The sequence below is a fragment of the Hydractinia symbiolongicarpus genome, chromosome 1, assembly GCF_029227915.1.
Source record: "Hydractinia symbiolongicarpus strain clone_291-10 chromosome 1, HSymV2.1, whole genome shotgun sequence".
Lineage (NCBI taxonomy): Eukaryota > Metazoa > Cnidaria > Hydrozoa > Anthoathecata > Hydractiniidae > Hydractinia > Hydractinia symbiolongicarpus.
Genome location: NC_079875.1, coordinates 13,300,343 through 13,315,428, shown reverse-complemented (window position 1 = coordinate 13,315,428; position 15,086 = coordinate 13,300,343). Strand labels below are relative to the sequence as shown.

The 15,086-nt window shown below is 32.6% G+C and overlaps 1 protein-coding gene across 1 annotated transcript; it reads right to left on the bottom strand.

The window, feature by feature from the left end:
- LOC130640814 (peptidyl-glycine alpha-amidating monooxygenase-like) lies at positions 1 to 14,631 on the bottom strand. The gene is made up of 21 exons (XM_057447380.1): positions 14,543 to 14,631; positions 12,527 to 13,160; positions 11,814 to 11,868; positions 11,539 to 11,626; positions 9,750 to 9,844; positions 9,138 to 9,221; positions 8,911 to 8,959; positions 8,767 to 8,834; positions 8,078 to 8,164; positions 7,639 to 7,715; positions 7,508 to 7,558; positions 6,266 to 6,318; positions 5,892 to 6,064; positions 4,397 to 4,571; positions 4,207 to 4,323; positions 4,008 to 4,080; positions 3,573 to 3,709; positions 3,119 to 3,201; positions 2,370 to 2,564; positions 1,207 to 1,319; positions 1 to 879 (listed from the first exon to the last, which is right to left on the bottom strand). Exons 1-21 carry the CDS (start codon positions 14,614 to 14,616, stop codon positions 763 to 765), a joined length of 2,598 nt encoding a protein of 865 aa, XP_057303363.1. The 5' UTR covers positions 14,617 to 14,631; the 3' UTR covers positions 1 to 762.
- Positions 14,632 to 15,086: the final 455 nt, after the last annotated feature.

The window sequence follows — 15,086 nt, the reverse complement described above, 5'->3', positions numbered from 1 at the left end:
TCCACAAGGATAAATATATTTCATGTTGACGAAAATAAAACTACGAAAATACACTAAATACAATAATTGATATATACAACGCGTGTGGAGATGCGTGAGAGAGTTAATTGTGAGAGAATTAATTGTTTTAACTGTAGGTGTGAATAACCATTAACGAGAAATATAGGTGTTAATATGAAGAGACACAGTGAGAACCATTTTCTTGTTTGCATGTGATAGAACTTATAACATGAGCAAAAGAAATTTTCAGCTATACCTTACTAAAAAAGGCTCAGTGTTCATCCATTAAACGAAAAAAAAACTATTTCTGTATTTTTCTAGTAAACGAGACAAGGTTCAGCTTATTTCCACCAAACGAGACAAACAGGGTTTAGCGCATTCTGAGGTAAAAAGATTCTTAGTAACTAAGACAAAAAAAAAACAATAGCAAAACAGAAGGTGAAACACGAGTTATAGCAAGGGGGCCGTGGAAGTCAAACGTACATGTATTAAAACGAAAACGACTACATCATAACACCAAACAAACTGCTTCTCTTCTTGTTCACGTACGTTTAAAATAATTACAAACTACAAAAAGAAACAGAACTGAAACTTTCTAAAAAAATTAATAATCAGTTGGTACGCCTCGAGAGAATGAACGGCGATGAACATAAACTTTTTACGAAATTGAACCAGCAAGACGAAAAAAGAGACAAACCCATACACACACATTTCACCGAAAACTTCACCTATCCCGTATTAATATAAGACCTTTTTTAACGGTTAAGGTCTGTTCTTGATTACTCGAGTGAACTTCCAGATCTTATTTGGTCCAATTTCAGCTACAAATATGTCTCGATTATCTTCTGTAACAGCAACATCGTGTGGTAAATGAAGTCCCTAGGTTACAAAAGAGTTATTTTAGTGTTAACGTAACATGAGTACATTTTTTTGTCAACCCCTGTGTTTATTAAAGCCCATAGATCTAAATAAAGCCCATAAATTCTAAATAAAGCTTCTTAATATCAAATTAAACATGTTGTGAACAAAAATCTGTACACTTTTAAAAATTTCGAGGTAGCGTGTCTGATGTTGAAACAGCTTACACAATTACTCTTGGGCACAATCCTTGAAATTCAACCTCTCAAAAATATTTTTCGTCGTTGTAGCTACCTTATAATACCTTAAATAGAATTCAATAAAAAGAAATGAAATTAAAATACATACCTTCTCTGGTTTCCATTTTGAAATGATTTTTTCTTGAGTTAAACTGTAAGTGAAGCCAGATATCGGTAAAGGGAAACCATTCCATGGTCCATTGACAACATGAAGAACACCGCCTAGGATAAAACATACGTAGTTATTTAACCCCAAGATTAAACATGTATGATTCTTTGCGCTACAGCCAACCTCCAAATAAAAGCCCGTACTTTTATAAGTCCATTATAGAAAGCTTATGAACTTGCATAACCCGGGGCTTATATCCGAAGGGTTTATGGTAGTTTCTTTTGAGAGACCTGGTGAGTAATCTATCTCCAATTTCTGTTCTTAAAACGAGTTTCTTATAAAAAATCAGTTTATCAGTTTTGGCGCGAAGAACATTTAGTTCCATTTAATACACCTTTCCCGAATTAGTTTTTCTTATGTACCGGTGCTATTTCTAAACTTCATGAAACTTGATAGACTGTCAAATCTTTACATTCATACAGCAAACAAACAACCTCTTACAAGAGGTTTTTTTAATTTTGTTGAAATTTAACCCTGCTTGAAACCTAGGCTTATTAGTACAAGTCGAAAATTAAGAGTTTGACCGTAATATTAATACCACCAAAACAGCATTTTCGCATGTAGGATTCAGTTAAAACTTTATACGCATAATAATTTAATGATGTTGAATGATCCTGAGTCAAAACATCAAAATTCTAAAATTTTAAAAAACATGTAATTCGGGAAAGGTGTATTTAGCATTCCTCCTCTTTTTTTACCATTTCTGAAATTTTGGCGGTCTTTTTGATGTAGAAGTACCACGTGCACGCTCGAGTATTACCAAATCAGTGCGTGTATCACATCAGTTGTGTGATATATAATTAAAAACGACAGAGATACCTGCAACCTCTAAAACCCTTAGACCACAAACAGTTCACAAATGGAGCGCCGTTACTCCTGCGGAGTAAGTTGTTATGAACAGGGAGTCCTACGCTTTAGAAAGGGGATAAATTGAACTACCCAACAGTACCAAACACGGCCATCAAGTCGTTTCCTTAGCCAACATTGGCAACTAAAACTTTGGAAAGCTACTTATGTTCTGGTCAAAAAGGGGTCTTTTTTTTAAAAAAAAAATGCGCATTGCAAGGGTTAATTTCTCATTGCGTCTGGAAAATCAAACCTACCCATTGCGTCATTATATGCTACAGCGTACACAGCGCCTTTAAATTTCTTCACGATAGCTGACTTGAATTCTCCAGTGTCTGGGTGGAATATTAGAACGCGTCGATTTTCGCGGTCGGCCACGAATAAACGGTGATGTTTTTCATCCAACGCCAAGCTATGCACGACGTTCATGTTATGAGGTTTCGGAAAACCATCTAGAATGAGAATGAATATTGAGAAGCTTTGTTAAAAAAATTGAGGAGATTTGAGGCAAAAAACTTGAACTTTCCTGTGTGTTTCTTCATTTTTTTAAAAAATGAAGGAGCACACAGGAACACACAGACTGGCTCCTCAATATTTTCTTACAAAAGATAACTAAGAAACGTCACTTCCAATATAAACACAACAAAAAAAGTAATGTTTGCAGGCAGCAGCAACCACAAGTTACGTTGATTCAAAAAAATGATATAAAAATAACCAAATGCCAAATTTGTTTTGAAGAGATTTAAGAAGAAAACCTAAACTTCAAACAAAAATGACGACATTTGGGGAGACCTTTTGAATTTGAGATTTGAGGAGTTGTGAGGAGGCGTGGGTTTCATGTATGAATTACCGCTAATTTGTTAGAATGGGAAGAATCACGGTTACTGACGCCTTCGTTATAAGTTTTGCGCAATTTTCATGACCAATTTTACCCTATTTCTCTGACCATTTTTTTACACCACTTTTTAACCAACATAAGTTTTTCACCACACAACAAAAGACTAACATGTGTTTTCGAAGGAGCTTTCAGATATTTCCATGGTCATTTTTCCATCTTTATCAAATTTTGCAATCCTTGAATTGCAATATCTAAACAAAAATATAAAATACGAATCAAAACTTCATAGCGAGTAAAATGCAAGAAAAAAAAATTAACAAAAAAAAACATTGGCAATTGAACAAGAAATTGTAACAGTTTACGTCAAATTCCAAAGCTGTCAAGAAGTATAAAAAAATAGTGCCATGACAAGATGAATTCTGTTCAAGACAATAGAATAGAAATCAAATAACAAATAATAATAATAACAAAAATTGTTTACATTAAATGTCAACACTGACATTTATAAAGGGCCAGTGTAAGGAGGTATAGACTAAATAAAAGTGCTAAAACAGATAATTCTTTGGTAAAGACATAGAGATGTGAAAACGTTAAGGCCCTAACCATCAAATAACTGACTTACCCATCAGCAACAAAGAAGGTACCATCTTTCATCACAGCAACATCAGTCGGCTTACAAAAATGTTTATCGTCTTTCCCATTTTCAAATCGAACACCAACAGAAAGAAGAATTTTCAGTTTTGGCGATAACTTGAAAACCTGAAACCAAATATAAAAATAGGAAATAATACCTAGTCAGAAATATTAAAGGGAATAAACCCCTAAATTCAAATACGCTGAGTCAGCTATTCACTTAGAAAAAATTGAAAACTAAAAAGACTTTAAACATTTGAACACGCTGAATTTTTTTTTATTTAAATCGATTTAGAGTTAATCTTCCCTGCCAACAACACGGTTAAGTTTCATCAGCCAATCAGAATAAGCCATTGTTTTCATTTCTAAAGGTAGCCCAATAAAAAACAGAAAAATAAACACAAAACAGGAAGAAATTATATACCTGGTGAGCACCAACATCAGTAACCCAAATATTTCCTTCACTATCCAACGTAATACCATGTGGCATACAAAACCTAAAATAAAATTCCCATTTCATAACATTCCTTTAAAACATTGTTTTCTTATGGTAAGACTTTCAAGTTTCCATCAAACATTATTGCATGCAGAAAGTGAACAGACAAAATGACAAGTGTGCTTACATTCTCTCTCCTCCTGCACCAATCAGATCTCCAGTTTTGCGATTAATCCATATGATAGTTCTTTCGCGAATGGGAGTGCGGTATTTTTTTCTTATATTATTTCGTACATCGAAGGTACTAAAAAAACAGTGAAAATATTTGAAACTGAGAAATCAACTGTAAGAAATGTAAACAAGAATTGAGTACTTACTCTCCACCCCAGACTCTTCTTCCTCTGTGGAAAATAAAAACAAGGTCTCTGGCATCGTCCACAGCAACACCAGATATTTGTCCAATTGTTAATGGTAAATCACCGTCAGTCAATCCATGTTTTGGCCATCGATGAACTTGTTCGTAACTTGTGTAGCTGTGCTTTTCATTTGAAACTGTTAACAAATGACAGTGGTGGATGAACAATAAAAAGTCAAGGTTTTTCTCCAGAATTATAATATGCGACAAAATAATACAATATTTTAATGAAGAAGATGAGACATATATCATGTTTATTAATCTCCATAAAAGTTATGTGCCAATGGTTTTATTACAAATTCTTTATTTGCACAACTACAGGAAACAAGTGTAACCTTAAGAATTAATAATGTTACAGCTAGCTTAATCTTGCATCACATTGAGAAATTTACGTAAAAATCAGATTCCTTAAGCAGACTAATAACAGATTTTTTCACAAAATTCGCGTTTTATTGCGAAGGTATTTTAGGACACATAAATTCACTTCAGATAAATTTCCTGAAAATTTTTTTGATAATCACAATAAATAAAAAAAATTATGGCTTCTGAGACTTTGAAAATTAATTCCTGCAAATATCAAAAGCTTCTCAAGAAAAGCGTATTTTTGACTCAAATTTCTGCAGAAACTAATTCATTTGATTAAATAGGCACCCATATTTAGTTTATCATTTAGTTCAACTTAATTTAGAACATAATTTCACAAAAATTGAATGATGTCCAGTCTCATGCCTTCAAACTTTTAAGTATTTCAAACATCATGCTCCTGTTTCTTACTGGAGTTACCTCTCAGACATTTAAAAAAAACATCAGATTGTGTATTGTGCAAAAAAGAAAAACTAACAACAATATATAAAAATAAATAAATAATAATATCAATTGCAGTGAAAACAAAATAACAACAAACAACCCAACGAACACAAGTGCAACCAAAATTATTAATTAGTCATGTAAAACTCGACAATGTCAAAAATTTTATCACTGTCCGTGTTAGTCTTCGTGATAATACAGGTCAATGTCTACTACGTTGTCCGTGCCATCGTTTCATATCTAACACAATAAAAAAGTTAGTATGTTAGCGGGTTATCAACGCTACCACCAACTTCCAAATCGTTAAATGGGTTTATTGTTTTTCGTGTGAGTGCAATGTCACAGAAATTTTCACATACTGCAATAAGAAAACTTTTGTATGTGTGTCATAAAGTGCAAGTCAAGGATGTGTTTTCAGGTGTGTTACACAATTCAACTTCTTGTGAAGTTTGACATTTCCCAAGTGCTATCATTAGTATCTCTAATTAATTTTGCTTGTGTGTAGTCACAAGCATAAAAAATTGCATGCAAGCCTCTCCTGCAAATCCTGTACTGTACTATGACATTATTTTTCAAATATAACATAGAAAAAGAAATACATGTGTTTTTACTAAACATATTTCAATGTAAACAAATTAAAATTTACTTACTGGATGTTTTTCTGTTGTTTGCTTCGTCAACAGCAAGAGGAATGTCTGTGTCTTTTGGGTAGATTGTATTTTCGATATCAGGTCGATTACATCCAAATACAGCATTTTTGTATTTTTGGGAATCGTAAAAATACATAATATAGAAGTTGCACATTTCATCAGAGTGTGTTGCACTAAATGGAATGTTTCGTAATAGTTTAGAAACCCTTTCACTGAAGTATACTTTCTATTTCTTTTGTATTAACAGATATTAGCAAGAATAGCTCTTATAAATGGAGGAAACTGAAAATAGGGTCACAATACAGAAAAACAAACATAAAGAACTGTGATATGTTTTTTTATTTTATTTATAGACTTAATGCTCAGATACCAACCCAATATAAGTTGTTTTGTTTCTTGTCATGGAATTATACGTGCATCGACCCATCTAAAAATTATCAATTTACATCAGTCAGGAAACGTTAAGTATCTATTGCAAAAAAAACATTGAGGTTTTAAGGCATTACTTTTAGTTATGCAGCATCACTGAACAAATTTTGTATGCGTTTTTATTTTTTTTCTAGAGTTGAAAATTATTTCATATCCACAGGAGCTAGCATCGATAGTCAAGGGCACAAAGGCTTGTTGTAAATAACCACACATATGTGTTATTGATAGGATGCCTACAAATTTCATCATCATCATCATTCTCGGCATAACGTCCGTTTTCCATGCTAGCATGGGTTGGACGGGCTATATTAATGACCCTCTTCCAATCTGATCTAGACTGTGTTAGATCTAAACTCAACTTCCTCTGTATCAAGTCTGTCCTTATAACCTCCTGCCAAGTCTTTCTCCGTCTGCCTCTGGGCTTTGCCCCAGGAACTATCAAGTCTCTACACTTTCTTACCCAATTATCTTCCTCCATTCTTTCCAAGTGCCCCAGCCAATTCAATCTTCTTATCTGGATAACATCTTTAATTCTACGGAGACTTAGCCTGCTTCTTAGCTCATCTGAACTCTTTCTGTCTCTCAGACTGGCGTTACACATCCACCTAACCATTCTCATATTATTCCTTTCTAAACGGTCAAGATCTTCCTGCTTCACTGCCCATGTCTCACTACCGTAAAACATAACACTTCTTACACAGGCCTCATACAACCTACCTTTTACCTCAATTGACAGGACTCTGCTAGTCAACAAAGGAAGTAACTCTCTGAACTTTTTCCAAGCAGAACCTATCCTGCAAGTAACACTTCTTCCAACACCCCCTTTACTGCCCAAAATATCACCTAAGTAACAGAAGTTCTCAACTATCTCTAACGAGCCACTGTTGTACATCATTAAAACTGGAAATACTTCATTCTCTATAATCTAACCTTTGCAACGCTTGCATACAAACTGAATGTCAGCTCTTAACCTTCCACTAATACTACTGCACTTCTTATGTACCCAATGCTTGCAAGTCTGACAAAAATTGAGTTACTACCAACCCCTTTCCTGCAAACTCCACAAGGCCACTTTCAACTACAAGGTCACACTTGGCTGCAATGCTACTAATCATGACTTTAGATTGTGTATAATAACAGAAAAAAAGATATAACTTTCGACAGAGAAGAAAAAAAAAAGCTCATACCACTTTGTCTCCATCTTGAATGTCAATGTCATTAAAGACCTTGTAAAAAGCCTAAATAAATCATGGAAATATTTTAGCACTCAATCCAACTCAAACCCCCAAGACTTAAAAAACATTAAGAGATGTTGTACCTGTGGTCTTTGAGGATCACCTTTTCCTATAAGCGTCCATTTACCATTGCGAACACGATAACCAGTGATCACAACTCCTAAAATATCGAAGAAAATATTAAATCTATATAAATATACGTGTTGGAGTATTGTGAAGTTTCTTCCAAAAGGATTAACACTATTTTTGATTCTTTTTTAAGTTTCTTTTCTGTTAACATTATTTTTCAGCTTTGAGAGGCTAAATTTGATATTATTTTCCAGTAAATTTATTAAATGTATATATTTGTTGTATTGAATGTATTAAATGTACTTAAAATTTTACTAAAAAAATAAATCTTTAAATGATAACTTCTCAGTTTTAGCAGGTCCTAAAGAAGCAAAATAATTTCTGAGTGGGGGTAACAATCATGGTATTTAGAGCCATGTTTCCAGGTTTTTCCAAAACCAAACAACAACTTACCAAGCTTGTGAGCATGTGTTCGGAAACGGAATGGATAGATGACTGGTGAACCGTTTGGGTACTGACAGCCCATGTCTATGTGTGCATCTAAATTAAATATAACTCATTTCAGTGTCCTATACACCACTGCATGTAACACTTCAACAAACCATTTTTTAGATCAGAAAATGCATATTAAAGACTCTACAATCCTGTTTAACAAATCATTGGAATAAATGCTTAATTTTAAACATCATGCCTGCAAGTAATTATTTACAGCTTTTTTCATATAAGACCTAGACACTTTAAACTTGTCAAAGCTCACTTTTCAATGTTCACAACAGACTTTAACTAGGATTTTAGGTTATTTGGTTAGATGCAAAACCTATAACTGTTATAATTCTTGCTGACATTAGCATGGTCATTGCGTTAATTGTTTGGTAATGCAGACATCGCAGAGACACTTTGTTAACATTGTGTAAACTAAAACTGCAGGTGTTTTTTATGTGCAAAGTTTTGTTTGATATTTCATAATTTACCTATCTAGCTATACTCGTTATATTATGAAAAACTCATAGACAAAATTAAAATAATTAACGCCAAGTTGAAGCAAATAATGTTGCCTTCATTCGCATTGGTTAAGCACAGTAATATGACGTGCAAAAATAAAGCAGACCTTATAAAAAATAATGTAAAAGATTTTTGTTTACTTTTGACATGGGGAGGAATTGGAGTCCATCCATTTGCTAAGAGATAGATACCAGCAAGAAATTGTTTTCTAAAAAAGATTAAATTCAAAATATATTGCTTGTTTATTTAACATACTTGCCTTCTTAATTAAAACGATTACTTACTTCAATCTTGTTAGTTCAAACTTCAAACCTGAATGATCTGTGTGGCCAGCTAAAAATAAGTCAAATGGTGTGAAGAAACAAATTAAGTTAACTTACACAAAAGAATAAAATTCGCAAAAGCAAAAATACAGCACTTCTGATTACAGCTTCTAAAATTTTGAGAATTTCTTACTTCCGTGTAATTTATAGCCGTCAAGATAATTATATATTTTGTCGTTAACACAAACCTTGAAAAGCTGAAACATCCATGTAATGTACTTGAAGAACCAAGTATTTCACAGTGCTGTGCTTGCCAACACGAAAACCAACATCTAAAAAAAAATTTGTATATTATTACCATGGTGATGTGCATCAAAAAAAGGCATTAATATGGATCAAGAAATCTGCAGCTTTAACCTTGACAATACAAGGTCAGCAATAAGACTACACAAACCAGATTTTCAATTTTTATTTTTAAGTAGGTTTTGTTTTGTAATTTTCAAAACAATTTATATAATATTTTAAATAAAAATGTAGGAAAACATTTAGCACTTGATTTTATCGATAGGACTTAACCTCTTTGTTGACACCAATTTACATTTTGTATAGTCCAGTCCTTGTATTAGGGTTTACAAGTTTTCAGGTGCAATGTTTAGAAAAAAGACAATGCAATACTTTAACTGCACCTTGGAAGTAAATTTTGTCCTGTATATATGATTAAAACACATTGCAGATTGAAAACGTGCTTGTATCACAAGGTATCATAAAACTTCATGATAAAAACTTTACAAGTAAACTCTGTTTTTTTTTCTACAGTTTTTCAAATGAATAAACCTCAAACACCAAACATATTTTCTTACTTTCTGGCATCTTTAAAGATGGCGCATTCTTAGCCCACGCATACATGATCGATTGTGAACCTGTAGCACAAACAGGCTGCATCTCTCGACAATTCCTAGAAGGCAAAATGCACAATCAACAAAACTTAAATATTGCAACCATTTTATTAAACCCTTAGTGTCAAAATTACACATTGGCATTACAGACTAAAATATTAATATGCCATCTATTATTTTCAGATATCATAATGCAGGCCCAATGTGACAGAGAATAAATTTTCCAGTGCAGTGCTTAAAGTAATGTCAATACATAGACATTATAAAAGGTGAATTGATTAACATAATTTTTTTTGCCAAAGTGACACTGATTTGCTCGTCCCAGGCATCTTAAATTTTTTCCAATGACCCAATAACTTGGGATCTGTAACTTGCAATAAAAAAATTTGGGTACGCTTGCATACACCCTATATGTTTACTAACAAAATTTGATTGTAAACCGACATGTAGATCCCAAGTTATGGGGTCATCAGCAAAAATTTATGCATGTAAAAGCGTTAAGTCACACATTTGCTGTTAAATTTGGTGAAACAAAAACAGTTTTTTTCACCAGTAACAAGATACAAAGTTAATTAATTTCATTCCTTACGTTTACATCTCGGGCTACTTAAGGCCAGTCCTTTTTTATTCGAGGGTCATTTTCATTATTTAAAGTTATAAAGAATCTGGCATAATTTATTGGCCACCATATCATTATATGAATAGTAAAACAAAGAATTCAATTTTTCTGAGAAATTTTGATGACGTCATATGCCAAAAAAGCGCTTTTCCCGCACTTTTTTAAAGCGTTTTTCCTCGTCATTGAACAAGTATATTTTTGGGACAAAGGGTGTAACAGCTCGTCTTACATGGTCTATTTAGAGGATAACCCTGACGTATGAATATATAAATCGTCAAAATGTCTAAAACGAGCATTCTAATATATCTAAAGCCATTTTTTGAAATTGACTATGTCATATCTTCGTGGGAGGTAAATATTTCAATTTGATACAGAGTATTTGAAAGACACTTCATGGCAAGACTTGCTTTTATGCTACTTCCTGCGAAATTAAAGACCCTTTAATGGTGGGGAATACCACTTGAAAAAAACGGTGGTCAATAAATTATGCCACGATCTTTATAACTTGAGTTATTGAAAATGACCCTGAAATAAAAGAGGACTGGCCTTAAGTTGCCCGATATAACATATTGTGGATAACAAAAAATATTTTGCTCTCAGTTTTTTGTTAAATTTGACAGTTGCTTATCTGTAGGAGGGTGCAATTGCAAAACAACAAAAAAAATAGCAGAAATAAAATACATGTTTGCCAACCTGAAGTATGGCACTTAGTGGCAGAAAAAAATTGTGGCAGAAAGGTAAATTTGAATAGTAAGGCTGGAAACACTGATGACATCATGAAAGTTTGTCTGCCAGAGTGAATCTTTCTATATCCCTTACTTACAACTAGTTACCATGCCTTATTTTAATGATATGGAAGTAAAGCACAATTACTAAAAGTCATTTTTTCTATAGAAGCAGCTAAAAACTTAAACTTCAAAATTCACTGAAAAATGCACATGCTGGCAAACTAATTAATTTCTCATCAGCAAGCCAAAAATTTCGCCATGTTGCACCTCTAATGTGCTTTTGTAAATGCATTACTTATATGGCTCATTATTTCCATGTGCTTTTTGCTAAAGCACAACTATTTATGTAAAACCAAAAACCATACATATAATTATGTAAAATAAATCATTATAGTGTTTTATTTACCAGTAAGTATCCTTTTTGAAAGGTTCCTCGCATCCAAAGAGAAGCATATGATGTGCCACTTGCATCTTTGCAAGAGGAGTAAACTCAACTAAACAGTAAAAAGTTCTTGTTAGTACAGAGGAAGCAGCCTAGTTTAAACTATATGTTTACTATATTTATTTTTTATATAAAAAATTTTATTTTCTTATTCCATACTTCAAAAATATTGGTGTAAATATTGGTGTTTATACCGATTTATAAATTGTAATTAACAAACTATTTACACAATTGCTTACCAATATATCTGTCGTCTGCTGGTAATTTGTAACCGTAACACAAATAAGTATCCATCTACAAAAGCACACATGAATTAAACAGACAATTTACACAATATTACAGTCAGATCAATATAACCTGGCTTAATGTTGGTCTAGTTAGATTTGTTTTACTTTTAATATTCCACCAAAATTAGGGATTTTAAAAATTTTGACCATTGCAAACTTACTTTGCAATTATGAAAACATGATTGTACCATGCTAATTTCTTTATTTCGGAAAAACTTTCCCCCCTCGGTCATAATTGTTGTTTCAAGAAGCTTTTTTTATGCTTGGTTCTTATGTTGACATCGCAAAAATAAATTTTAGAGTTTGTTGAAAGGATTGTGTTACTGACTTTTGTTACTTTTAAAATAAAAACTGGGTTCAGTAAATATATAAACAGGATCGTAGAAAACAGAAGCACTAGTGTAGATCAATTTCTTTTCTCTTTGTATAATTTCTAAATTAAGATTGAAAATAATTTTTTTAAATTGCTTCCTGTCCTTCCAGAAACAATTTGTAAACAATTTTAAAAGATGATAAGATGAACATAAACTCTTTATGCCCATCATTATATTTTTTTAAATGACCGGTTTAGTTACCATTTTGCATTTCGCATAGAATGCATTTATTTAAAAAAGGGGACAGTAATATGAGAAAAAATTTAACACAAATTTAAAGAAAGATCTTACTGATTGTGGCGAGACATTAGGCATTTGTATTGTGTGTGTTTCAGTGACTGGTTCAACAGTATTTTTTTCAATGTGTTCCTTTTCCAAGTAGTGATTTTTATTGTATGGTATTTTTTTATAAGACTCTTCTACATTGTTTGTTATTCTGTCTTTTACATATGGGTGCTCTTCTTCCAAATCATTAAGATTCTCATCCACTATATCACCTGTTTCGTCTTCATCTTCATGCACAATTAAAGGTAATTTCGATCTTCTATCAATTCCATAGTCATCAGATTTACCATTCCATCTTTCATCTTTAAGAACATTACGATTCAGTAAATCCGCAAGATAACTTCTTCTGTCGTTAAAAATGTTTTCACTGTGGTAATCATTCTTTGGGTCCCTACTCCTAGAGAATTGCCCTCTCATGTTACCATTATTAAAATAACTTCTCCGAGAGTCTTTATAATCGCTTTGAGGATCTTGCCTTTGGTAAGATCGGATACGATCTATTAAAGTATCTAATAGTGCACTATTACGTTGTCTTTCATATGCACTTATTACAATGCATGCTGAAACCAGCAGCATGCATTTCAAAAACATTGTTATTGTAAATATTATTGAAATATCTTCAACGGAATCCTTTCTACATCTAAGAGAGATTAGTAATAATAGTAATAATAATAATAATAATAATAGAAGATAGAGAGTGGATTCTTTCAAGAAGACTGTGAAGAAGTAATCTAGAGGGTATCATGTTGGAACAAGTGTGTGGCTTTTTGTTTTTTAATTTCATTGACCTGAAAATCTAATTAACATCCCATATTCATTGAAATAAGTCTTTCCTTAAAAGGCTTAAAATTTATTTTATGAAATGAATATGAAAATTATGTTTATTTTATAGATATTAAACTAAGCCTAACTTTTTTCAATTGGAATATGTCACAAATCATACAGTTTTGCATGTTTGTTAATTCAATTTTTTACACAAGCCAAAAATAGTGTAGTGGTTTACGAATAAATTCCATCAGATTTGAAGTGAATAATTCTGAATTTATGTTACTTTTTAATGTACCATTCCTTTGAATATTTTTAAGAATTAAATGAAACAATTTTCTCAAAAACTTTGCTGTCTTTCTTGGAGAGAAAGTGGTATGGAAAATGTCCTGTTTCGTTTGGATAAAGTTTTCTGTCAGTTATTATACAAAAAAAACCAAACTCATTGTCTGATAGCATAAAGTGATGATCAAAAAAACCCATTTCTGACTTCTTTCGTCACTCATGGTATAGCTATGGAGATGGGGTCCTGCGTTTAGCGGTTTGACTTGACTGTACAAAACTGCTGGTTAAAAAGTGTTGCTAGCGAATTTTATAAGAACTTAGTATACTACAGAGGTTTCCTCCTTATTGACATTGGTATTTGACAAATTTTTCTGTTCACATTCACAGCAGTAAGCTCTGCTACATATAGCTACTTTTTATTTATAAAGCTCTAGGCTCTGCCTCTGCTGTCAGGCAAAAAATGTTAGAGCTTATCAAAGAGGTCTGTTCCAGATTTTTCTAACGTCAATCATAATAGCTATCACAATAGGCTCCTGTGTTTAGCAGTTTAAAAAGACTTGTTAACCAACTTTTCGACACTTTAAAATATTATGGAGTATCGATTGATACCTTCTGATTCATACATTATTCTCCTGGTCACTAAATGTCACGTTATACTTTCAAATCAATTACAGGTAGCCATTATAATTTAGGGGAGAATATGCCATTCATGCAGTCAGCTTTTCATAAAATATGGGGTGATTTTTTTAATCTTTGTTTTCTAAATTCAAACTTGACATAGCTAACTGTATATTGTGTAGTTTCATAGATGTTGTAGTTCTTTTTTCATCAAAGCTCCTTCAGTGAGAATTTTAATGCGAAACCTCTGAGTTTTTGTGGTACCATGGGACATTCTGACCTGGAGAATGCATTTATTCATTTACAGTCAAAAAACAATACCTCAATGGACTGAAAAATATATACCTTGTTTACCTAGCATTTGTCTGCCATGTACATAAATTAGAGTCAAAGGCTAGAAACAAAAGAGGTCCTTCTATATACCCCATCTCTAAACAGCAGCACAAGATTTTTTTAAATAATATGGTATGTAATAGCGCTAGCTAGCGAAACCTTTTTTCTTGCGGAAAAATGCTGACAGAAATATCTAAATACGAATCTCGCACGTATAATTTCACCAAATACCACAAATAATCAATAACACGTTTTCTTCCTTTTTGAATCTACCATGTTGAACCTCACGAAAACAGATTAGGTACAGTATAAGATCATATCCTTTATGAGAAAAATAAATATTCAGCAGCCATTTTTAAAAATTTAATTTCCGATAGACAGCTGGGAACTCTGTTCTTGATTGGTTATCAAAAATGGGCGCATTTAAGGGCGTGAGGTAGTGCACGTAATTTCAAGAGGGTGGATGATTTTATCGCGGTGTTTTGTACTAATGAAAAAGGCATGTGCAAATTTTAGTTCAAATTTTGTTTTATTTACCACCGATAAGCGAATATTTTTGAGTACT

Excerpts from the sequence above, each read along its gene's own strand:
- LOC130640814 (XM_057447380.1), bottom strand. The coding sequence starts at position 14,616 with ATGGGGTATATAGAAGGACCTCTTTTGTTTCTAGCCTTTGACTCTAAT. Across the intron at positions 8,835-8,910 it reads TTTGAACTAACAAGATTGAA|AAAACAATTTCTTGCTGGTA; the intron begins GTAAGTAATCGT and ends AATCTTTTTTAG. Across the intron at positions 4,081-4,206 it reads GGTGCAGGAGGAGAGAGAAT|GTTTTGTATGCCACATGGTA; the intron begins GTAAGCACACTT and ends ATTTTATTTTAG.